We start from the raw sequence: 26632 nt of genomic DNA on the forward strand, positions 1-26632 counted from the left end.
AGTGTCTAAGGAATCTGGCAGAATCTGGAAGACAGACATTTAAAAAAAAAAAGGTAAAATAAATGGTTCCAGAAAGCAGGAGTGAATAAACAGTAGAAGAAAAAGCAGAAGAGCATAGTTTCCAGGACTCAGTTGCATCAGCCATGCAAGAAACTTGGGGTCATATATAACAAGAGGTCTCAAAAAACCTCCCCATATCACTAAGCACGAAGAAAGAGGAAATTATTACTTCTTGGTTATAATTATTAATTAATCCTTGGTTATAGTATTCCTTGGTTAAATTTCTTTTAATCATGTTAGATGAGATAAAAAGCATCTAGCTATTGCCATTTGTAGAAGTGTGCATAGTATGAGACAACAGCATTATCAAAGACTACTTAATACCAAACTGAGTATTACCTGAACTAAACAAAAGTGGTTTACTATATGATGAAGAAACTCCATTATTAAACCACAGTTTGATCTGGCTGAAACAAGAGAATTTCTCTTTAAATATGACCAAAATTAAAAAAAAAAACAAAAAAAACAAACCACACCAACAAAAAAACCCAAAAAAACCAAGTCCTTATTTCTAACATTTCCATGTAAGTAGGCTGTTCAACTCTTAACAATTACGGACTTTGTCAAGAGTATTTACTTTTGAAAAAGACACTCTGAAATATATAAGTGTTAAAAGTTATATAAGAAATATATATAATAATAAATATATAAGAAATATATAAGTACTGTTATAGGTTTTATAAAAGTAAAGTTATAAAACTTTACTGTTTTATAAACAGTAAAAACAGCAGGAAGTGGTAGAATTTGTAGTTCATTGTATTACCAAGATAAAAACGAAGACAGGGAGGACACTCTGTCTTAACAGCAAAGTACAGAAAAAAACCCAACCACTGTATAGGACAAGATACAAGACAAAGTCGAAAATCCTAAATGCTTCCACTGAAGTGCTAAGTGCCAGGACATTCTACCACAGCATTTAAACCAGTAGATAACAATACACTTTATGAGGTTAAGTAAAAACTCTATGTAAGCAATTGTTAGCTGCAGAACTGACATGCTTATTTTTCTATACAGTGAAGGCTCTTAAAACCCCTGCACATGGACAAATGAGTTTTAAGAGTTTCACAAAAGCAGTTCCTTGGCAAAGAGCAGAAACTGAACAGGGAAGCAGAACTGCTTAGGGGTTTTTTTTTCCTATTGCTTATAAGTGAATAGCTTAGGGCCATGGCATAGCCTTGTTACTCTTGAAGAATGTTCAGTAGTATGTCTTCATCTCATCTAGAAGTAACCAAATGCACTTTTATGCAGTACTGAAATATTTTTCACTAAATGAAAAGGCATTGCAAGCATCCTCTCCAACTAGAAAAACTCTAATTTGGCTTGCATTCTTTAAGTATCACTTCAGTCCAGAGCTATCAAAAAGCCTATGAAGAAAATAGCTAGACCTATTTTAGCTATTTAGCTACTGGCTAGAGCTAAGAAATAGCTAGAGCTCCTTTCCCAGTCCCCTTCCCCTCCCCCCTTTATTTTGGCAGTAAATAAAGACTATCACTTTAAGAAACTCTTAAAGCAAGCAAATCCCAGGTCACATTCTAAGAAGAATTTTAATTACAGAAGCAAAGTTTAAAAAGGGACATTTTAAACTAGGAAGGCATTAAATACTTTCTTGGTAGAATCAACAGCACCATGGACTGATCAGGGAAGGAAGCAAAATATTTTTAAAAGCAGACAGACACCGCTTTAGCTTAGTTGGAAAGCTCAAAATAAAAAGGTATGGTTGGTTGCACAAGCTAAGTCACAAAGTCATAGAAACAGTCCACTTGTTTCTTAAAACAAGGCTGTCAAGTCTGTACCAAATTCCAGCAAAGCAGGACACAAACATGGGAATTACTTTGAAAAGGAAGTTAACTAATTTTGTGGAGACAGAAAACATGCAATGGTAACAGAAACAAAAATACTGAAGCAACCTAGATACGTGCTGCATGTGGTTAACATCTTTATGGCAGGCATATTTGAGGTCACTACCAATTTCTGCAAAGATAATTTTTAAATAAATCATTACAGTAACTTTCTAAATGCTTACATTTTCATTTTAACTATTAAAAATATCTGCTAAAAGGAATAAGGTATTTCAGTATCTGTACAGTAACAAACTATTTTAGTCAGGTCCCCTTCAGATATAATTTCATTCTCTTCTAGTGTGTTTTGACTGGGTTTTTCCCGTTTTCTTTAGGGTGATCATTCTTTAAGTTCCTCTTGACCTCTTGACATGTGAAGAGTCTGAACCTAAGTGAAACAGAGTGTAAAATCTAGCAGTAATTGTCATCTTCAGGTTTTAAAAAATTTAAATACTTCCAATGAGAGTTTTGTTTTCACATTTTATCTAGATTGTCACACTTGTTTTTTTGAGAAATGCTTTTATCATTGTTTAATCTTTTGTTTAAAAAGCTTGACTTGCACTTAGCTGTCTTCACACACCGGCTTTTGTGTCGCAGAGAAATGGACTTGCTCTTGCATACAACTAACAATGAGCACTAGTTATTTTATGCTTATTTATTATTTCATAATTATTTTTAAAATTATTTGCATTTTGTAAATTTTAATACTAAAAGACACCTAAAATGTGCAATCACTTTATGTTTTAGGAAAAAAAGGAACAACAAAGATATCCATAGATGGATAAATGCACCCATCACCTTGAAAGGTGACTTACGGGACATCTGAGAAAAAACCTATTCTCCATCCCAGGAATAACACTGTTTCTTACTGCCAGGAACAGTCTAAAGCAGAGGAAAGACACACTGCACAGATAATTGCAGCAGATGGATTACCTGCTGTAACCAATTACTTCTTTTTCTGTGAACCACTGTAATTTTTATTACCCACAAGTTAATTTTTTCATTCCAAGAAAAGAAGAAAGTCCAGGGTGAGTTATTGAAAAATTATGTGTTCAAATCAGTGTAATATTTATTTTTTTAATTGTGATTAAGTGTATAGGTAGGTACAAGTAATAAGAAGGAGTTTTCATTTATTACTACTACAAATGTATAGCAATATTCATAGGTGTATGACATTTACAATATAAACTGCTTAATACAAAGCTCATACCAGTATGACCTATTTATTTTACAGCTGTTTGTAAGAAAACATTTGCTACAACTCTCATGTGATACACAATAATTAGTTGTACAACACAATGCTGGAATCAAATGACATTAACTCTTTCTGTATTATTTCTTTCATGAAGTTTATTTCAGTACGCAGACTCTCCCAAAATCTCTCCTCCAGCAGTTCTCCTTTAAAGCAAAGTCTACTAATTCCTAAGGAAACACTGTTACAACTGAACAAAACAACCCATAATTTACCAGTTGCAGCCCAGTGGGTTGTCAGTGACATTTTCCTGTCTTTTTTAAACTTCTTTTCTAAAAAAACAAACTCCTTGAACATACTCAGCTCAAAAAAAGTCTAAATAAACTTCAAATCTAAATATAATATCAACTAAATATATTTAAATAGTCTCAAGTATTTGCGTCCCGAGCAACTCTGGACACCTATAGCATATACTAGAAGAACTTCCACTTTTACAGTTTGACTTTTGTATACTCATAGAACCACAGAATGTTCTATGGGTTGGAAGATCATCCCGTTCCGATCCCCTCTGCCACAGTCAGGGACACCTTCCACTGGATCAGGCTGCTCAGGGCCCCATTCAACCTGGCCTTGAATACTCCTAAGGATAGAGCATCCACAGCTTCCCTGGGCAGCCTGTTCCAGTGCCTCACTACCCTTTACAGTAATTTTTTTTCCCTAATATCTAATCTAAACCTCCTCTCTTTTACTCTAAACCCAGTTACCCTTGTCCCATCACTATGTGCTCTTGTAAATAGCCTTGTTCCACCATTCCTCTAAATTCCCTCTAGTTATGGAAGCTCACCATTAGGTCATCCTGAAGCCTTTTCTTTTCCAGATTGAAAAACCCCAACTCCCTCAGCTCTTCCTCATACAAGAGGTTCTCCCTCCCTCCAATCATCTCAGTGTCCCTCCTCTGTACTCACTCCAACAGGTCCTTGTCCTCCCTGTGCTGAGACCCCAGAGCTGATGCAGCCCTGCAGGTGGGGTCTGAGCAGAGCAGAGGGGCAGAATCCCCTCCCTGGCCCTGCTGCCCACCTGTGGATGCAGCCCAGGACATATTTGATCTTTCTGTGGGTGTGGGAGCACACTGACAGCTCATGCCCAGCCTCTCATCCACCAGCACCCTCAAGTCCTTCTCAGCAGGGCTGCTCTCCATCTGTTCATCCCCAGCCTGTGTTGGCACTGGAGCATGCCCAACCCAGGTGCAGAAACTTGCTCTGTCCTTTACCTGGACTTCTGTGAAGCCTTTGACATGGCTGAGATTCCCATGCACTCACTTCAAGCTTGTCCAGTCCCTCTGGATGGCATCTCGTCATTCAGATGTGTCACTGCATCCTCAGCTTGGTGTCATTTGCAAACTCTGGATGCACTTGGTGCCTTTGTCTACTCCTTAATGACGATATGAAATAACACCCATTCAAATATGGACCCCTGAGGGACACCACTTGTCACCAATGTTTACAAGGACTCTGAATCATTGACCGCTACCCTCTGGATGCTACCATCCAACCAATTCCTAATCCACCTAACAGTTCACCTGTTGAATCCACCACTTTCCAACCTGGAGAGAAGAACATTGTGGGGGACCATGTCAAAGGCTTTACAAAAGTCCATATTAACAACCTCTGTAGTACATCGCTCATCCACTAGTGTAGTTACTCCGTAACAGAAAGCCACTTGGTTGGTCATAGGGTATTTTACCATAAGAGCTTCTCTTAAATACTCCAAACCCCTCACACTCTGTGAATATTTGAAACCTACCAGTTAAGAATTAAACTTAATTACCATTCCAAAACAGATAAAAACAAGCACTCAAATTAAGCTTCTCACAACCTATTATAGTTGCACAGTACCAAATCTTTTGATAAAGGAATTAAGAACTTCCTTGAATAAAATCTGCTGTCAGAAGTAAATGAATCAAAACAACTTGTCTCAACTTTAATGGTTCTCACAATAATGCACCAACTTGACACTACTTGTGAAGATTCTTGGTACTGCAAACTGCTCCTCCTCCCCAAACTAAATTAGAACATACAACTCGTTACCCATCTTCTTCTCAGTCTCAAATATATATCTAAACACAAAATACAACAATTTGTGAACAAATACAGTATATTCTGTCATTAGAGTACAAATTCATCATTTAACCTCAAAATTCCATGTTCATTTCATAACTCCATGTGCAGTGTAAGTTATACTGGTTGTGGGGGAATGTTTCACGTTCAGAGTTAATCTGCATTTTTGTTTCTTCAAAAGACAGTATTCAATGTTTCTTCAAGTCTTTCCATGGCTTCTGGGCATGCCTATATTATTAGTAGCTTGAAAACCTATCCTGCACCTTTTGGTACAGCTGTGGCACAAAAATAACACTTATGTTACATCTCCAATGAGGCTGTTCACACATTTCCAGCTTTGCTCTTCACACACAGCACATACACAGGAACAGCCATCCCCAAAAGCATCAAACCTCAGCTCAGCGTGTGCTTATATTTTCTCAGTGAGAAAATATAAGCACACAAGATGCAACATTAAAGAACTTTACAACACAGCACCGCAATGCCTCTTCTCTTGGACCACTGGTTTCTCAAAAATTGGAAGAGATGAAGAATGAGCCCTGAGCAATGTGCAGCACTGGGGCCACTCACATATTCAAGTGTGCATTTCAAAACCAGAAACATACATTTCTTTCTAGCAAAACAGCCTGTCAGAATGCTACCCCTAGAAAATCAAAGCAGAACATAGCAGGCCAAAGAACCCAAATAATAACACCCACAAACTCCCCATATTCTATATCCTCCCCTGAGATATTTAATACTTCAGAACTATCCTATTATACTGTAAATACTGTGAATTAACACTTAAACCCTCTAGCTAGCATTAGCAACAGTTCAGAGCTAAGCTGGCTCTGCAAAATGTAAAAGACATCAGCATCAGATTTCTTGATTTGGAATAATTTAAAAACACAATTACTGCTATCTTAACAGTCTTAAAAGTAAATGAAAAGCCAAGTAAATAAAATGAAAGCATAAAATTTGACACACGGAAGGATGAAAGTAACAATTTTTTGAATCCTGTGCTGTACAATGGAGATGAAACATAGTGCAAGCATAAAACTAAACTGTAACCAGTTTAGAGCCTTCTCACAGCAATGCCCAATCTGTTATGTTCCACATATTTTTTAATGTTTCAAATTCATCCAAGTGAGCTTTTATATAAAAAAAACTCATAACTTGAGGACCAGTAAAGCCTGTGTAGTGTGTTTCCTATTAATATACTTCAGATACCACCAACAGAAAAAACTAGACATTATGAACAAAATTTAATTTCAATTATACTTTCATTAAGAACTAATATGTATCGCTATTACAGCAACATCAAAAAGAGATAGTAAAAGGTCCACTGCAGATAGTTTCTTCTCACTGGTAATAATTTTATTTTTCTAAGTCTTTGTTACTTATGTCTTCTTAGGAGAAGTAACTATATGCTATATATGCCAGGATAAACTTAAGAACTATTAATACTTATTCAACTTTAATTTATAGGTAAAGAAGTCATTACCTGCTTGTATTCACCAACGCAGTTCTGACAGCAGAATCTTTTCTGCTGACCATCAATAGTAAGGACATTGTTTCCAGCTCCTTTACTGGGCAAATACTCCCCACAATGCTCACAGCAATTCATTATTAAACCATTTGCCATCCTGTATCTATTGAAGCAATGGTCACTGCACAGCTTATGAGTCATATTTTTAAAGCTAACTTCATGACGAATCTAAAAAATAAAAATAAAAAAGTATTCTATCATTATACAAGCACAAAGTTGCCTGAAAGTAGCAGATGAGCCAGAACTCTTACATTCAAATAACCATCTCACTATTTAAAAACTTGAAGTGACCATGACCATGAAATATACAAACAGAAAGGAATGTATGCTTCTGTTGTCTCCACCATACTAGTAAAACACTCTCAGAGTCATCTACCCTTTAGCCTAGAAGGAAAGACCAGATGGATGGGTGTGGAAATTGCATATGAGAGCAGAATGCCAATTTATGCAATTTTATAAAACAGTCAACTTACAGCTGAAGAACCTGGCATATGATCATTGGTCAGACAATATGCTGTGCAGAACAGTTAGCCTGAACTATGCTGGGCTCATTAATCAACGTGGCACCAAGAACAAATACATACATTCATGAGAATTTAAAATCACACATATTCTACAGATATCTAAAACCATCTGCATTACCTTTTAAAATGTACAGTAAAAAATATACTGTAATACAGTGGATTTTGACATATTTTCATCTTGACATTTTTTTCATTCGTTCTCTTTTACGTGAGAGATCTGGGTTATAATTACAAGATTCTATGCCTAATAGAACACATTATTGGCAAAAGGCACTACAAGTTTCTGAAACAAGTATCAACCTCTTGGAATAATTCCTTCCTTCAGCTGCTCTTCGTGAATATTAAACTTGCATATTTTAATATCTCAAAATATTGAAGATTTTAGATTTTCTTCTTTTCAGTTTTCTTATTTCAGTATATAAGGTAATAATATGTCATTATTGAGAAAGACCAAAAACAGTAAACCAGACCTCAGTTAGTTTACCACAGATTGTGCATCTTGATTTATTCAAGGCTCCTTTTGAGGGATTCTGTTTATCTTCATAAAAGGATAAACATGATGTACTGCAAAACTCCTGGAAAGACTCACTTGAATCTACTTGAGCAACAATGGTACCTTTCATTGTTGTTATATCTCTGAAATACAAAAAAAAAGTTTAAAAAATAATGTGCTAATGTATGTATATATAAAAGAATCATTCTTCCTTTCAAGGCTTACATTTCAGAACAGTTTTTTTAGTGTACAGTTGTTAGTCACAGGATGAATACTAAATTTGATAATATTTTTACAACTACTGTAAGTCTTTACTGTGTAAACCCCTATATTTTTCTTTGGCTTTGAGTTAGGTTTTCCCATTAAATTATTACAGAACTAAAAAGTATTAATGCACCATTAGATATTATGGCAAACTCAATTTTTTTCAAAAAACTAACACATCAAATTTGAACTAGCCATTTTATAATGGCTTTTCGTTTGACACAAAAGCTATATGTAAGTTTCATACAAAAAAATTCAGATTTATAATAAAAAGCGAGAAATTGTCTTTGTAGATACCTCCACCATTTTCAGTATTAATCTCAGGACAGGATGAGAGGAAGAGAAAAAGTTGTTTTCTCATATTTCTCGAACTTATAAATGACCAAAAAGCTTAGAACTCTACCACAAACATGCCTAGAAGTTCTATCATTCAAAATTTACAAAAGTTAATTCCATCATTCCTTTTAAAAGTTCCAAAGAATCTGAACAGTTCATGCAGCTATCCATGGAATTGTACCAATTTAAAACCTTAAACCAGAAAACCAACCATCAATAAAAGTAATTTGAAATTGAACAAACCTTGTTCTAACCAAACAGACTTTCACTGTCCCAAACTAATACACACATACTTTCACTGTCCCAAACTAATACACACACCATATATTAGAAGAAGTAAGGAGAAGAAACAAAAGCCTCCTCCGTTGCCTTCTAAGCAAAAAGACCACAAAAATCTAAAAGCTATTACCGACATACAGGAAATGCTATTGGGCAGAATATATAAAATACATTATTGGGCACATCTGGATCACCAGTTGGAAAACACATACCCCACACACTCATACCTACAAGCTTTAAAACCAAGATGGGTAAAAACCACTGGGAAAATAGGGAAAAGATATATTTCCCTAGACACACGTCCTTGAAAATAAACTTGTACAGCCCCGATATCAACACTTGCAAGCTTGCCTTCTTCCATCAAAGGGAAGTCAGCAGAAGTTTGGCTTACCCTTTGGAGAACTACTAGAATTTGTGTCAGGGAGTGCTATCATTCCTGTTCTGCAGAACAAAGGCAGAGCTTCTGCCCCGCGGAGCTTGCTATTTATGTAGTTACAGAAGAGTTCAAAGGAATGCAAGAAAAGGGATTTATAGTAAAATATCTAAGAATTTCAACTTTTCATGTTGGGTTATACAGAGGAAGAGCGCCACAGAGGAACAATTTAGTGCACACATGACCTTCTGTTTTACAGTGATTGATTAAAAATTTCACAGTGGTGGAAAGCAAAGACTAACATCACCTCGAAAACTGCAAAGGTGACTTCAGAAAGATTCTCTTTAACCTCAAAACCTAGAAATAAAGTGGAGGAGGAAATAAATTTCCTCATCACTCAAAAATAAAGCCTTTTCATTTAAGACAGTTTTCTATGTAGCCTCTTGCAATACACAGCTTAAATATCTCCAAAGCGGCAAAGGAGCATGGATTTAGCCATTATTTCAGTCAGAAAACATTAATCAATCTTCATCTTTACATATCATGCAGCTAGCTGAATATGGTAGTCACCAGATTATGTCTTTAAAAAATTAGTAGTGTATATAAACACCTAACAAGCCAATAGAAAGAACAAGCATTACTTTTAACTAGCCCTGTAGAAATAAGGGTTCAGAGAATTTGATCTTTTACACAGATTTTTTAAAAAGCTAAACTATCTTACATTTTCTAGATTTTCAGGGTACCAAGGTATGAATACACAGGATATCAATGTCTTCTATAGCTTATTTCTACTGAGTGCCAAGGAGAAAAAAGACCAATAGCTTGCATCCGAATACTAGCCATTAATCCAGCACACTGGACAGTAATGTAAAAGGTTTTTTTGCAGTTTAAATCTTTGATTGGGCAAAGACTACGTGCTCTGGAGCATACACTGACAAAGGCAGTCTTCATTGCAAGTCTTCTTTAGTTCAGCAAAAATTTATCCTTTAATCAGTGTCACTGCATCCTGTACTAGACTGAGAAAATGAAAAAGTGCAAAAAGTTCAGTAAACAGTACACTGAAAGTAAAAGATAGTACAGCCAGTCTGTACACTTAACACTATAAGAATACAATTAAGGAAGACTTCTCTTTGGCAATTTCAAGTCTGCAAATAACGAAAAACTCCAAGTCAAATCGAATCACTAATTTAAAATAAGCCACTTCTAGCTATGCTTGTTACTCCCTCTGTACCACCCACTTAAGGTATCTTCAGCTACAAAACTGCCAGCTGCTCCACTTATGGGGAAAATCTAAGGCTCTTCCTATCCCCCTATGACCAAGAGTGGAAGAACTCCCAAGTTTCTTCCAGCTTCTTGCAAGTATGACTTCGCCATCCTTTTAAAGCCTCTTGATTTTACAGCTTCATCTATCAAAATGAGTGCTTTCTACACAACAAATGGTCCACTTTTTTTCATAAAGGACTTCATATCAAGTCCGTTGTGACAAGGACTACTTGTCACAAAGTATGGCACAACTTGGACACGTTATCTTTAAAAAAAAAAAAAATCACCTATTTTTAGTGTATTGGCTTTCAACAATAAAACAATATCCCAAACTCTGAATTCAAAAGCTGGTATTATTTTGTTAGACACAGAGAATTCAACATTTCCAAAGACTAAGCAACACTACATAAAGAACTTATATAATCAAATTTTATATCCTTAATAGAACAATTTTCATGCACGCATAAGAATCTTAATAGTACTGAATTTAGGTGCTAGAATGAAACAAAACAACTCACTTTCTGCACATGACACAAAGTTTCTTTGGAGTGGGCTTGTGTGAAAATGATGAGAGGCAGGTAGTGGAGCAGAAAAGGTGAGCTGATCCTTTCCTCTGATATGCAGTCTGTCCCTTTTGTAAAGGCTTTTTGCAGTTCGCACATGTGACTTTAACCTGCTTAGAAGGCTGTTGCTGGGGAGAAGGCTGGAAAATTTGCTTAGGAAGGGATGCTACAGGTGACAAGGAATCCACACCTGGTTGCTTCTGATTCCTAGGAAAGGAAGCTGATTGGGATATCCAAGAATCTTCAAGACAAAAAACGCAAACATAAAAGTAAATAAAGAGACTTAAGTATGTACAGAATAGTATTCACAGATGTATGATCATAAAATCATTTTTCTGTGGCAGCGACCACAGAAGAAAGGTATTTTAATTTCAGGTTTAATGTAAAACATCCTGTTTGATGGTACCACTCTCCATTGCTACAAAGCTTCAGAACATGAACAAATTTCAGGATGCTCCCATCCTACATCTAGTGACATCTCTGCAAAGTTAGATCTGAAATTTTCATTAGTTATTTTGTTTCAAAGCTTTAAAAAGCATAATGCCTCCAGCCTAGGTGATAAACCCTAGAACTGGCTCCTAGTTCAGCCTGAAGCCAGAGAATTATATGTATAGCAGTGAACTTGCAAAGTCATGAGAGATATGACTTCCTCAGTAGAAATCAATGAACCTAGAAAATAATATTTTGTTAAGTTCTGGCAGTACACAGATCCATGTCCCCATGTTTCAGACTCCACTAGTTTTCTATCTGTATTTTTGGAAAATAAACTACCATGGAACAAAGTCATCTTTGCCCAATCTTTTGTAGCATAACCTGCTATATGATAACTCACATAAGAAGAATGTAAGCAAAACAATTTTTTCCTGAAAGAAATACATCTACAAAGTTCATATGTCAAATTACATGCTCTGTATCTTGGTATGGAGCAGAAGATACAGGCTTTTTGGGGAAAAGGAATCCCCTAATAAAATGTAATTTCTAGGCTTTTCTCTGGAATCTGAGCTCTTATTTAAAGTGATTATCATCAGAGTTTAGAAATGTTTACCTTCTGAGGACTGCCACTAATAATACATTTCTTTAGCATGAATTAAAACTGAACTAACTTATTTTACAATATAAAAAAACATTTGCACAAATTTTCAATTGTGCACCAGTTATACCAAATACTGTGACAGCACTTGGGACTTACCTAGCCTGGAATGTCTTACTGGAGTGATTCAGAGTATTTCTCGAGTGTTAATACAACTAATACCCAAATATAAGACAGATGATTTTAAATTCTATTATTTCAGATAACAAAAACATTAACCGACAGGCATGAGCAACTACCCCTACCTTTTTCTTAAGAGACATTATTTTAGCCCATTATCGTTCAATAAATAATAGGAACCCTTTCCTCTTATTTTCTGCATTTCTGTCTTTCCCCAAAGGATTCTATTAACAACATATTTTGATGCATAGCTTTAAAATCCATTTAGGCACAAGGATCCAAGAACACTTGTTAGTGCAAGAAACAACATACAAGTAAAAGATCGTTTTCCGGTGTGACTTTTTAGCTGTCAAGGACATCCTACTACTCAGGCATTTAAGACAAACTAGAAATTTACCTGTTGTAGTGCTTGAGAGTAAACAGAAGAGCTGGAATGAAAAGGTGAAGGGAAAAGGACACAAAACATTTGTCTTAAAAGCATTAAAGACGTTAACCTTTGAAGGCATGAATACCCTTACTGATAAACTAAGACAAGCTACCAGAGTGCTTAGAATAAAATTAAGTGCCCTCTTCAAACTTTTCTCTACTTCTACTACTTCAAATATACTAATATCCTGGTAGAGCACCTTAACACCTCAAAACATTCTGAGATTCTCCTCTTTCCTCTTGGATATCAAGTGAAAGCACATTGCCTCTCTTACCAGGAATGTACAGCATGTGCAACAGAGCTACATCTGCTTGTAATTCCAGTAGCGCTCAACTGCCAGTCATGAAAACTTGAGTTTGCTACTCATTTCAGTTTGAAACTTTCAGCATGACTAATACCAAATTAAGGTAGGTAATAGTATCTCTAAGGTTATTTCAATTATTCCTTATTTTCTTAAGGCCTCAGATAGCCGTTCTCAATGTTTTGTTGCATTTCTCCTTCCATAAATATGCAAAAATATCTGAGGATCTTGACTTTTTTTTTTTCTTTTACTTTTTCCATACCCCATCTTCATAGATACCCATTTTTATATTAAGCCTTTTCTTCACATCTCACTTCTCAGCCATGTTACCTCTTTTGTTTAAAGTCCTCTACAATGTACCTGTAAAATCCAGTTTTCATGTCCTTGAACTGAGATGTATCACACTTCCTTAGTTAATTCCTGGTGAGTTTTCATACCTCACTGCCTTATGTCTTCACCCTTCAGGTTCCTACTTGTAATTCTGTAATGGGCATGTTTATGAGACTGTACAGTGTCATGTTTGACTACTTCTTGCTGCTGTGGCTTTTCAGGTTGCTCCTCTTCTTTCTCACTCATTCCTGCTCCAAAGTGCTATAAAATCATCCTTTCCTGTGATTTATATCATTTATTTGCCAAGTCATCTTACAAAAATTAAATATTTTTTTTTAATATGAAAAAAATGTGTCAGTCCAACCTGGGGCAGAGGTGGGGAAGAAGACAGTACTGAAGTTTTACACAGGTACGCAGCTTTGAAACACACTGAGCTACATACAGCTGCATTAAAACCTGGTTCAGATCAGGGCAGTTGTAAACTGCATCCTCAATTTACTATGTGTTGACTCTTTCTCTGGAGCATTTCTGAAACTTCAAAACTAGATTCCATTGAGAGAAATAAAACCTAAGTTCCACTCCAAAGCATGTCTACATGGACCTCATCTACCTGGACCACTTCCAAGACCTTTGATAGGGTCTTCCCACAATGTTCCAGCTGCTGAATTGCAGACATAAGTATCTGATGGATAAGGAATTGGCTGGATGACTGCACCCCAAGAATTACAGTTCATGGCTCAATGTCCAAGCGGAAACCAGTAACAAGCGGTGTCCCTCGAGGGTCTGTACTGGGACTGATATTATTTCGTATTTTTTCAACAACACAGAGAATGAGATGAGGCAGACTCTCAACAAGTTTACTGGGAACACCAATCTGGGTGGTGCAATTGATGAACCAGATGCAACAGTATGCCATCCACAGGGATCTTGACAGCCTGGATGAATGAGCCCATGGAAAACTCAGAGCCCAACAAGACCAAGTACAAGGTCAGTCAGGGCAATCCTCAATATCGATGCAAACTGGGGGCTGAATGGATTGAGGGCAGCCCTGTGGAGAAGGACTGTGGGGGACTGGTAGATGAAAAATTGGACATGAGCCAGCAACCTGTGCCTACAGACCAAAAAAAATCACTCGTATCCTGGTCTGTGGTGATTCTGCTCCTCTGCTCTGCTGAGACCCCAACTGTAATATTGCATTTAGCTCTGAGGTCCCTTGTACAAGATAGAAATAGGCCTGTTAAAGCAAGCAAAGAAGAGGGTTACAAAAAGTGACAGAAGGCTTGAACACCTCTCCTGTGAAGAAAAGCAAAGAGTTGGGAGTAGCTCTGTCTGAAGAAGAGAAGGCTGGGGAGACCATATTGCAATCTTTCAACATATAAAGGGGGGTTACAGAAAGAAATGCAGTGAGATTTGTTAACAAGACCTGTAGTAAGAGGACAAGAAGCAATACCTTTAAATTGAAAAAGGGTAGGCTTATATTGGACATAAGGTATAATTCTTTCACAATGAAGGTGGCAAGACACAGGAGCAGGTTACCCAGAGAAGCTATGGATGCCCCATGCCTGAGTGTTCCAGGTCAGTTTGGATGGGGCTTTGTGCAACCTCATCCAGTGAAAGATGTCCCTACCACGGTAGGGTGGTTGGGTGAGGTGATCTTTAAATGTCCTTTCCAATCCAAACCATTCTATCATAGGCACTCCAGTGCTTACTGGGACATCAGACTCTAAATCAATGGTAGCACAGAAGTGTCTCTGTTATGCATCTACTACTTCATATAGAGAAGGGGTACCTACTCAAGGTAAACAGACTATCACTGACCCAGAAGAAATCTTCAAAAACATGTATATAATCACAGGATTATTTAGATTGGAGAAAATGTTTAAGATCATCAAATCCAACCATTAACCCAGCACTCCCATTAAACCATGTCCCTGAGTGCTACATCTACACCCTTTTTAAGTATCTCCAGGGTTGGAGATCACTTTCTTGGGCTGCCTGTTCCAATACTTAATAATCCTTTTGGTGAAGACGTATTTTCTAATGTATTATGCCACTGAGTATATTTTATTCTAGGCACAAATAAGGTAGTGATGGGCATGAAGGGAATCAAGATCTTTCATACATATTATGCTAAAAGACTAAGCACTGTCACTGCCAAAAATACTTCAATCAAAAATTCTATAATCAATTTATTTCACTATTTATTTCTAGCTTTTAAGGAAAAATTCAAAATTGCAACTTACCAGGATTATGATGAGTCACAGATTCTCCATTTTGAAATACATCTCCAGCCACGTTCATTCTACCAGGGTTGAAAGGTCCTACACCAGTCTTGGTCTGTGAAGTCAAAGATGGGGTGTATGTTTGCAAATTAACACCAAAATTATGTGACTGCAGTCCGTTAGATACATCTCCCAAGCTGGCATTCTGCAGTGACGTTACATGTGTAATCATTAGGTTCATGTCACACCCATCACCATCATTTTCTAAATGACCAACACTGACAGAGCTCATAGCATCTGTTTCTAATGTAGTAACATTAGCAATCTGAATTTCTGAGTCTGGTTCTGTGGTTATACCACTATTACCTATTCCTGAATTTACCTTACTTCTTGAAAAACTGGAAGGTGAGAATTCCATTTCGTTGGTTCTATTTTTACACTCTGGAAGTCTTCGTTCATTAAAACTGGAAGCATTCTTCTCTTGTCCTTGATTTGTTTCAATGTCTTCTTCATCATCAATAATAATAGTTTCACTTATACTCCCCTTTCGAGAATGTAAGTCTTTTGGAGAAGGAAGCATTTTGCAATCATTTCCTTTAAGTTCTTCATTTTTAGATGATGTAAATGCAGCATTCCTTTGGTCTGCTACCAGTGATGTAGAATTTTGCGGAGGTTGTATAGGTTCGATAAAAACTACATCGTCATCATCTTCTATAGGTGAGTTTTGGAATTTATTAGGTCTAGAAACCAAAGAACTTGGTGGCCCTCCAAATGTATTTCCTACATTTGCAAGACCCGCTGCCATGGTGGTATTCCCTAGTACACTAGGAGTATTTTCAGACAAATCTAATCCTCCCAGAGGACTCGAGTCCATTCCAGATCTGCTGTTTGAAATAAAACAAAGCAAGAAAGGAAGACATCCAACTTCAGAGTAAGACACTACTTTCCAGTAACAGTTCTTAAAAATAACTACTGAATTAATAGTTCCAGATTTTATTTTCTTCCTGAGATAACAGGAAGGAAAATTAAGTTTTTCTATGCTTTTCTTTGAATGTCTTAATATCCATTTACTTTCTAATTCTCTACTAGCAAAAAATATGCAATCTCTACACATCACAATGTTTTATCAATACATTTACACAGAGGAAACAGAATTTTCAGTGCTATTTATTACACAATCCTCATCTCTCAGTCCCTTTCCCACCCCACATATGCAAGCAATTATCTTCTAGCACTGCTTTTGCTAGACTGCAAAGCAAGTCCAACAGTTAGGCACACAGAATGAAAAACTGAATTCCTATCAAATCTTGGCCCTATTAGGAATGTTAACAGCTTTGAAATTCAACTGATCTTCCCCCAACTCCACACTGCCAAAGCTCCTTAGATAGCCACAAGATGACTGGAACAAAGAAGTAAGGAAGAGATATATAAGAAACACTTGCACATGACAGAGATAGATACATTATTGAGCAGCAGAAAGTGGACAGCAACCTCTCATTTGTAGCCACTACAGACTGGCAGCTCATTTGAAGTCCTGACTTACTACCTCATGCTCCTGCAACTTTCAGTGACTTCATCTTATTTCTTTTAAGAGCAAGCAGTGTTTATTCAGGCTACTTCCCAACAGCTACTTTGCCTGGGGAGATCTGTTTGCTTTTAGTAATTGTTCAGCTTGAGGAATCTGTTCTTCATAACTGTCAATTGAACCATGAATTAAAAATTACAAAAGTCAACCTGGATATAATCAAAGCTCTAAGATGGCTCTAAAAACATCCGTACTAAAGATCAGTAAGTTAAACTGATCTTGATATAATACTACATGAAAAATATGCACATAATTATAATTTGGGTATGTCTTGGAGTATATGCTGATCTGTAACACCACTGAGTTTGTGTGGAAGGCTAGAAGTGGTTATCTGTGCTTTTTTATAAAACCTTTGTACAGGAAGGTATATACAAGAAGTAGAAATATCCTGCTCATCTATACTTACCCATCCAGAAATCCACTGCAATCTGTTTACCTTAATAAGTTGCTCCAAGCACTTTTATTTTCTTTCCTGTGGGAAAACTGCTCTTGTACCAACTTGCTGCCTTTCACAAAAGTACCGTGGTCTGAAACAGGGTTAAAACAAACATTAGCTACCCAAAACGATTTCCTCACCTGAAGCATCATCTGCCAGCTATGTTCCTCAAAAAGACTTACTTCTAAATTTACAGTTTAAGTTCAAACCTGACTTGTAGCACTATGATCCTACAGTAAGTCCATTCAATCCCTGCTGGGAATTAAGCAGCAACAGAACTGTTTGAGATCTTCTACTTTGTCACATCACATTTCCAGAAGGCTTTATAGTGGGGAAAAAATGCCATGTTTCATAAGAGACAGACATATATAACTGCAACTGAGTAACCAAACATTAGAACCAAGAAGTATATCTGTAATAGAACACTAACAAAAGAAATTATTCAAGTAAACTAAGCAATTGAGAAAAAAATCTTAGCAGCTACATTTCCTTTGTTTTCATCAGGTCAACCTCCTTGTTGCCTGTAGCAGAATACACTTACACTATGCTAAAATTAAAATATAAAACAAAAACTACAGGACATAAAATCAGGCCTACAACGCAATATAAACCTTACACTGCTAATATTTTTCAACTTGTATATATACACTGCAGTGATACTTAGCACAGATTCAGGCATCCATAGTCTATATTAACACATGTGAACGCTCACAGGAGACTGAAAATGTTCAAAGTTCAAGCATCTATTTATTCTTCAGGCTTTATAACACTCATTAGGTTTTCCAGACTTGGCAGCATTTTTAAAAGAGAGTATCAACTTGTGTAGTTATCTACTGTTTGAGGACAGCCTTTAAAACCCCCAGACAGTAAAGTTGCCCAGAGGAATAAAGCTCAAATATTCTTCTATGCATTTACACCATTCAAGCCCTGCTGCCATAAACTGAGAAAGAGCAGAGAGGGCAGGACAAGGACCAAACAGTAAAGCTGTGAACCAGATTAATCCTAGAAGACAGGCAAGCAACCACCTTTTAGTTCCTTCCTATCTTAGCCTTTCAGACAAATGCCATTATGTAATAACATTTGAACCACAGCAATGGGAACACTGAATTGGAATGAAAGACGGTTTCTTACCAAAAAAAATTGTATTATCAATGTAGTTGGCAAGTACCGCCCTGGAAATCAGTCAGTTACACTGAAGGTTAATTTAATCCAATATTCTCTTTCACTTTCACTATTTCCTCTAGGGCTGAATAACTTAAGATTTTTCTGCATCTCAGATTTTCCTGAAAATAATTAATTTAATTTTTAAACTTTCACAGGTTTATTCTATATATTTTCTTTCTCTATAAGAACAAAAGCATCACAAGCACACAAACCTTTTAATAAAGTTTAAATATACTTGAACAGATGTGAGCAGAGAAAAAATGAGACTATGCCAAGACTACATTCCAGGCCTGACTCAAAACCTTTATGATTCCTATTTTCACAACTTCTTACCAGAAAGACAGACTTGGGCTGCATTGCAATACATGCATATAACATGTAGCAAAGTTAAGACTCAAAACACGTATCTTCTTGCCTGTATCTATTTACTTTTTCCACAAAGCTCTTAGGTTTTAATGAGCTGTACTGTTAAGTATTAAAAAAGTAAAAATTTGTATTTAATTACTAGTGCAAAGTCATAAGCAAAATCTGCATATAGCTCCCTGCAAATAGCTCCTACCTCTCAACAACAAAATTACCCATAAAATGTGCAAAATGAGATAGCTTGTTTTCTAAAAGTCGGAACAGCAAGGAGAAACATAAAAACCATGTAGGCAATGTCACAGTCAGTATTTCTAAATTTAAAACTACCCAAAAAAGTGACTTAGCAGGGAAAAAAAAAAAAAAAACCACCAAAAAATGTTTAGAATGGAAAACTAGAAAAAAACTCACACCTCAAAACTGGCAACAGCAAAAGATGCTTTACAATATAAATACAATTGTTAGAAACCCGTGAGATTGATTAGACCGATGACTGGATGAATTGCTGAGATCTGGGGGGGAAAACTAAACTGAAACAGAAAAAACCCCAACCAACTAACAAAACAAATGCCCAACTCAACAACAAAACCAAATAATAATAAAAAAATGCAACAAACACCTCAAACAAAAATCCAGAAAATTCAAGTTCAATACTGCTGAAGAACAAGCTCAATGCTTTGTGGTGGTACACAAACACCAAAATCACATCTGGACAGAAACAGAAGCACTACCAATATTCAACAGCCCTTCCTGAACCAGGCCTTGTGGGTTCCTCTTAATTTAAACTACATCACTCACCTATTAAAAGTCCTCACGCTGAAATAAATTACGATCCCATCGCTTTGTTCAAAGCTTAATTGCTGGAAGAAATAAGAGACAAAATGCAGGTGCTTCTTTAGAATGATGACAACTACTACAGCTCTTAAGACAGCTAAGTAATACTTGTAGGGTCAACTCCACTGATGAATGATAAGAGAGTTAAAGTTATAATGAATTGCAGAAACCCAGATGAGGTGTATGAGTACCTCAAAAAAAATCAACTTTGCTTCAACAAAAGCAGAATTTGGAATTTAAATGCCTTTACCAAGTGCCATTAATAACATGTGAAATGAAGGCAACAGAAGATTCAAGTCACAGTTATATACACTTGGAGCAAAAACACAAAAATCAAAAGGAGTCACTAAAATCTGGCTAAAACTGCAGTTCCACCAAAACAGGACATTGGAAACAGACATCCAAAGTAGGACCAGCATGTACAGATGTTTCCCTACCAGTGCTATAAGCCCAAATACAAAAAGGAAAAACTTGAAAGACTACTTTAGAAATAATGCATAACTGAAACATCTTCAAACGTGGACAAATAAAATTTAGGAGACAGTATCCTAAGACACAAATATAGGAACAAAAAGAAAGGGACTTATTTGCCTCAGCGAAAGAGTATTACTTTCTGCTAGGAAAGCACAGTATCATAACTAAATTATTTACCTCGAGAGGTACTGAGCCACTTTTAAATTCCACATCCCAAGCAGAAGAAACAGCCCATTAATGCTATACTACCAATCACTTCCACTCAACCAGTGACACCATAGGTGAGATAATGAGCATGAGACTGCAAAGTAGTCTCATTCCCATTATCTCACTATGGTGAGATAACTACTTAACTACTGTTTTAACTACTTTTAACTACTGTTGTGCAAACTGGCGGGGGAGGGGGGGAGTAAAATCAGCCCACCACTGAATGATGGGGAAAATTTTTATAACACAGCCAACTTCAACCACCTAGAGAACTCTGAGCCATGCAACATAGTTCAAGGTATAATTATCCAGACAGCACTCCAGAAAAGCATATTTAAATTCCCAAGGGAATAAAAAAATAAAAATACAAAAAACTTCATTACTTCAACATCTGGCTTCAGAAAGAGCAACCTCAGTGGGAGGAAAAGAAATGGACCAGCTAGAACAAAAAGCTTGAAAGCCATTTATAAAACTCACTATACTATGCATACAACCAGCCCAAAAGGACTCCAAAAACCTAACAGAGACTACCACCAGAAAGCCTCTGACCAACAAAAGTGCTGGACTCATACTGGGGGAATGTTTTATATACATTTCATACACCTTTTGTATAGAAACAGGCTACTGCCCTAGGTCAGAGCAACTGTCTAAAATCTCAATTTCTGTCAATTTTACAATCAGTTAAATTTTCCTGAAGTAAAAGAGCATCCATGAAGCCTGAACCAGAAAACACAGAATAAATTCTCTGCATGCATGTTCAGTAAGGAAAACATCAGGGAAGATCATATCTAAGCTCTCTTTCTACAGGTCAGGTCAGAGGAAAAATGTTGCATCGAAGTGCTAACACAAGAGGATTTTATAACAAATCACTAGGGCCTTGTGGAAGTCACTTAAGATTTCTAAAGGCAGTTAGCAATTTTTTATTTCAGTATCTGCAACAAATTACTTAAGCAGCAGGCAAGAACAATTACTCAGACTACAGTCCTATCATGTCACTAAATAAACTGATAGAAACTACAGTTGAATAAACAGATCAAAAAAAAAACATAGGGGAGGGGAGCAACACAAATTTTACAAGGAAGAGGTAATATCTCACAGGACTACTGCCAAAACCATTTGAAGGGTTCACATACTTTTAGACCAACTGTGATTAAACAGGTATATCCCACTAAAGTCTTGCAAAAGGCATTCAAACACTGTACTCAGTGAAGACTGCTGTGTAAATTATCTGAAACAAAGATTTTGAGAAGATGTTCTCTCGGGGATTTGTAATTATTTAAAGAGAAAAATATCATGTGTTGTTTGTTGTTGCCATAATAAAGACAAGTTACCCCAGGGGTTCCAAAATAAAAAGACACAGATCAACACATATAAGTCGGCCAAAGAGACAGTGACTCCCAAAATGAGTGCTTCCTAATCATATAAACTTATTCACAGCCGCTGAAAACACAAACTCATTGTAAAGCAGTGTGGCAGGAAAAAACACTAGTGATAAATGCACGGTAATGAACTGGGGGCAGAGGGAAAAATACACATAAATTATGATCCCAGTTGCAACTCTCTCACTCTTACAAATCAAAACTACTCAATCATCAACAACCAAAGGGAAAAAAAAAAAGAATCAAATAAAACAAAACACATTTGCTACTACAAGAAAAACATACTTCACCAGCATCTTGCTTATCATGAGATGTTCAGATCACTCACTTTCCAGAGAAAGGGAAAAACAGATGAGCTACATGAACAATTTATACTCGTGGAAAACACTTCTCTTTGAAATGGAAACAACTCAAGGAAGATCCTAAATCTGAAAGAATAAAAAAAATACAGATGGTAAGAGGGTAAGAGTTGCCCTGTGTTTTGCAAGAACAAAAAGGTGCCAAATTAAATAACTAAGAAGCTTTAATAATCTATTGTGCATGAAAACATTTTGTTAATTGGGAGAATCACTGCTGTAGAAGGCTACAGAGGTTAGAAATGCAACCAGCTCAAACAGGTATTGGGCAAACAATTTATTGGAATAAATTCATTTATGACTTAAACACAGTGGTTCAACGGAAAGTACAAAATTCTTGGCCAGTCAGCTGAAAACCAGAATAAATCTGCTGCAAAATCAGGCTTTAACTGAAAAGCTTCTATTCCTTGACATCCCTGTTGCAAGCAAGTCACCCAATTGTCAATCTGTCTAGTACAGCAATTACCCAACTTAGAAGAGTAATAATAATTTTCTTACATACAAAAGAACTATCACTACTAGCCTCACAGAAACTCTACCCATTTACCCAAAAAATCTAAATTTTAGCCTATGGCGCTCAAGCTGACTTCAGCTGAGGGATGTGTGTCAACATTTTTGTACAAGGGCTAGAGACTTACTGAACATGTCCTGTGTTCTGTGAGGCTTTTCAGTTCTAAGGGTCACTTCCTGACCCTGACATTCATTTGACCATAATATCAATTAATTCCTTTATTCAGCTACTTTCTAAAGTTCCTCTCCTTATTACAGAAAATCACTTATCACTTGACTTTCCTTGTCTGATGATCACAAGCTCAGTACAGACTATCTGCAAAGCAGCTATCAAGAAGCTCTGTAGCTTAATGTCACACTCATTCCCTACACAGCTAGAGGCAACCCACATACCACAGCTTTCTCGGGGTATGAACCATCAACCCAGTGGCTGAATGTATGCCACAGTTCACCCCGAAAACAAACTAAATAATCCAATTAAAATCACCTGAAAGTATCACTTTTTCTCTGCAATTGAAGTAACCTAGTAACTCAACTATCGCCACATATAAGAAGTGAAAACTGCTAGAAATACACAAGTAGCCCAGAATTCTTAAAAGGTTGTAATTTAAGCCAGCTTCAAACTGAATCTGCATGCTACTACTACGGTCTCAATTTGGACATAGTAAATTATATATACTGTGTATGGAGAGACTCCTACTGGTGTAAATATAACTCCAAGTTAGATACAAAGCAGTTGCAGGGCCATTCTGAGTCACCAGATATAAAACACAACACAGGCAACCACATAAACTGTTTTGGTTTGTGGTTTTTTCCTCCTTAAATCTTCCTGAGGGGTATTCAGCCATCAGCCTTAGCTTTTTATGTTCAGATAAGCCTTGGATACCTGGTAGCTCCGATTTACTGTTACATCTCTCACAAAAATTTTAACACTTCTGAAGGTCTGCCTAGTTACCAGGTCCACAGCCACAGTCTCATTGCTATGCTATCATGTCACACAGCTGTTTCTGCTACCACACACATAACCAGACAAAAGAGACTTTCCTGCTGGAATCCTTTCCAGCCAAATCAGTTCCCCAAATGAACAATTTCTGTGCAAGAACACTACAGCTGTGCCTGAACATATCAGTGTTGGTGCCACAGCTCTGAACTTCAGCACAAAGATCATTTCAGCAGACAGGATAGTAATGACAAGATGATGGCCACAGACAAAAATGCTCTACCCTGACAGCAACTACTACATAAAACAGTCCAACATGCATGTGCCCACTGACAACATAGCAAGCAGCACCAGGCTGAACATTAAAACAGGTCAGACTGAATTTTACAACATGTATATCCACTGGCCACACTGAGTTGTGTATTTGAAGCAAGCAAGGCTTTAAGCAAGCCTCAGATATTACATTAATGCCACAATGACCCAACTATTTCATCTGCCAGATTCACACACAAATCATGGTAATGAGCTTAACAGGAATACTTGTATATTTTGGGCTAACCTCAAGTGCCAACACTTCATTCACAACACTGAAGTAAAACAAGGGTCTTAAATTACCATACAAGCTAATTAAAGAGTCTGAATAATATTTAACACAAACCCATCTATGTATTTATATTGCTGGTGTTTCAGAACATGTGTAAAAGCTTTCAGGAACAGGATACTAAGTTTAGGTTCACAAATCTAATTTACCTGTTCATCTAAGTACCACCATTACAAAAGCCTGGTATATCTCATAATTTCAGTTTTGAGACATTACTTCAGAATTTATTTTCCAGTAGGATTGGAGCTGGTTCAAATTGAATTATTTCCTCTGATTTTGAAAGGAATTGTATGGATTGAAGAAATTAGCTTACAAAAAGAGTGTTTGTCATGCAGATTTCAGAGAATTCAACATAAAAGCATCTGAAAAGACCTGTAATCCAGCAGAGACAATAACTAAGAACAATAAAAGGGCAAGATCTACTTAGTGAAATATTGTGAAGCAAGTCAATAAATTTTAGTTTTATTCACAAGAATAACTATGTATATACAGCTAAAGCTTACCAAAAGCATGCAAACTTTGATACCTTCTGAGCATCTTAACTGAACTGCAGCCACCACTGTTCCCTGTGAATGCTGAGATCTGTTTTCCAACTGATGCTTCCTGGAATATTTGAACAATTTTGCTCAACACAGCCTCTTTCTTGAGTCTTCCTACTCAATGAATGCAAAGAAATGCTTCCTTGCATGCACAAACAGATTCAAAATACTAAGTCAACCTCAAACTTAATTCCATGAAGGGGCATCCGAAACAAGCACCAGTAATTCTCAAGACTACTCATCAAAGAATGAGCAGCACTTGGCATAAGAATTAATGGCAAATCAAAATCATACAGCTGACCAACACAGTTTTAGGGCAGCCACACTGACATGTCTCTCCTTATCTGCACACTTTCTATGTATTTCATGTCTGTTTAATCTTGGAAACACACTGATCAGCAAGAACACAGCACCATTTCTAGCCTTAAAAGCCATTATTTGTAATGTAGTAGACAGTAAATTTTATCTACAACTCAAGCAGCAAGACGCTCCTTAAGGATGTCCTTTATTATAAATGGAATAGAAAGGGGAAACAAGACAGAAAAACAAAGGACCCACAATAAATGCTTATCTATTACTTTATCCAAACACAAGTCTATTTCCAGAAAATAGGCAACACTAGGCCAAAGAAACAGACCTGAAAGATAGCTACGTGGAAAAAGAGTACAGCAACAGTAGAGAAACACTATGCCAGAGATATGAAAACAGGAAAAGGACACGTAAAATATTGAAAAATAACTAGAAAATGGCATTAATACAGCATGAAAAGAGGTCAAGTTGTCATTTAATGGATCTTAACTTTAAAAAATGCAACACTTAATAGGAAAAACAAATACTGAATGGCTCGATCAGAAACAGACTCAGGAAGAGCAAATTTATTTAGATGTCAAGCCTGGGCAATAGAACACAGGCCATTGGTGTCAGTGGGTCAAGGCACACATTTCAAAAATATGGCTTACTCCTGCTCCACACAGAGCAATGAAGATTAACTGAGGATTCCAATCTATGAAGTCCCTAGTTTTTGCTTGCATTAAAAAAAAAAAAAAAAACCCAAACAAAACTACTGATATACACAAATAGCACACAATCTTCTAAATTTGTCAAGTTAAGAATTTTCCAATATTTATTTATCTTAGCTATTCACAACTGTTATCCCTGTTGCTACTTATGCCTATTACCTGCCATTCTACCAAAAGGTATCTCAGAGAAGAGCTTGGCTTTGTCTTCTCTTTATTTTCCCACTAATTAGTTGAACACAGCAGTAACCTGTCCCTTCAGCCTTCTCTTGCACACACCCCTCTTTCTCAGCTTTTCCTTTTTTGTTATGTGTTCAATCACCCTGGTCTTACACTGCCAAAATATCGTATCTTCATTAGGATGGAGTCTAACCAAAACCAGACTAAACACTATAGATGTGTTCTCCCAGTATAAGACAGCACAGAACAATCACTTTCTTTAAACTGCTGGCTACCACCTTGCTTCTTTCAGTACAGTATGCTCCTTACATTCATCCTGCTAGGGTGCACTAATCATATTTAACTTGCTCTTCATCAGGACTAGGCAAAGCTGTCTTCTATCCCATTAGTGCCCAGATTGTACTATTCCCAAACATTCTGGAAACAAAGACACTTTTTAACTAACAATATGGACTTTTAGCATTATTCTTCAGTAGTGCTTCTTCTTAACTGGTTGGGATTTAAAAATTTTTATTTTAAACTAGCATTTAGTCTACACTCATATATGTATAACCCATGAACAAGTAGTTCTGTATGGGTAACTGGTGTGCACCATGCCTAATGGCACACCACTTCTCAGTGCCTGACTGAACAAATCTTTTTGACTAATGCTTCTAAAATACTTTATTTTTGCATATGCTTAGAAAGAGGAAAAACTGTCATGCCAAAGTCTGTAAATGAACAAGTTTGCA

At 36.7% G+C, this 26632-nt stretch overlaps 1 protein-coding gene across 22 annotated transcripts in view; it reads right to left on the bottom strand.

The window, feature by feature from the left end:
• Positions 1-26632, bottom strand: part of ZMYM2 (zinc finger MYM-type containing 2) — an 85423-nt gene that overhangs the window by 49247 nt on the left and 9544 nt on the right. For 4 of the 22 annotated variants that reach the window (XR_012056710.1, XM_072931088.1, XM_072931041.1 and 1 more), the window contains 6 exons: positions 22045-22187; positions 19664-19725; positions 15342-17432; positions 10786-11071; positions 7730-7895; positions 6691-6903 (listed from right to left, as the gene is read on the bottom strand). Coding sequence is in view for 21 of the 22 variants with exons in the window: in XM_072931088.1 (XP_072787189.1) it covers positions 6691-6903; positions 7730-7895; positions 10786-11071; positions 15342-16434 (1758 nt within the window). In the remaining variant the exon portion in view is untranslated. Of the gene's footprint in view, positions 1-6690; positions 6904-7729; positions 7896-10785; positions 11072-13898; positions 17433-19663; positions 19726-22044; positions 22188-26632 lie in introns of those variants that run through there. The other 18 variants (XM_072931105.1, XM_072931108.1, XM_072931045.1 and 15 more) reach the window with 15 other exon arrangements.

The sequence above is a fragment of the Taeniopygia guttata genome, chromosome 1 (genome assembly GCF_048771995.1).
Source record: "Taeniopygia guttata chromosome 1, bTaeGut7.mat, whole genome shotgun sequence".
Classification (NCBI taxonomy): Eukaryota; Metazoa; Chordata; class Aves; order Passeriformes; family Estrildidae; genus Taeniopygia; species Taeniopygia guttata.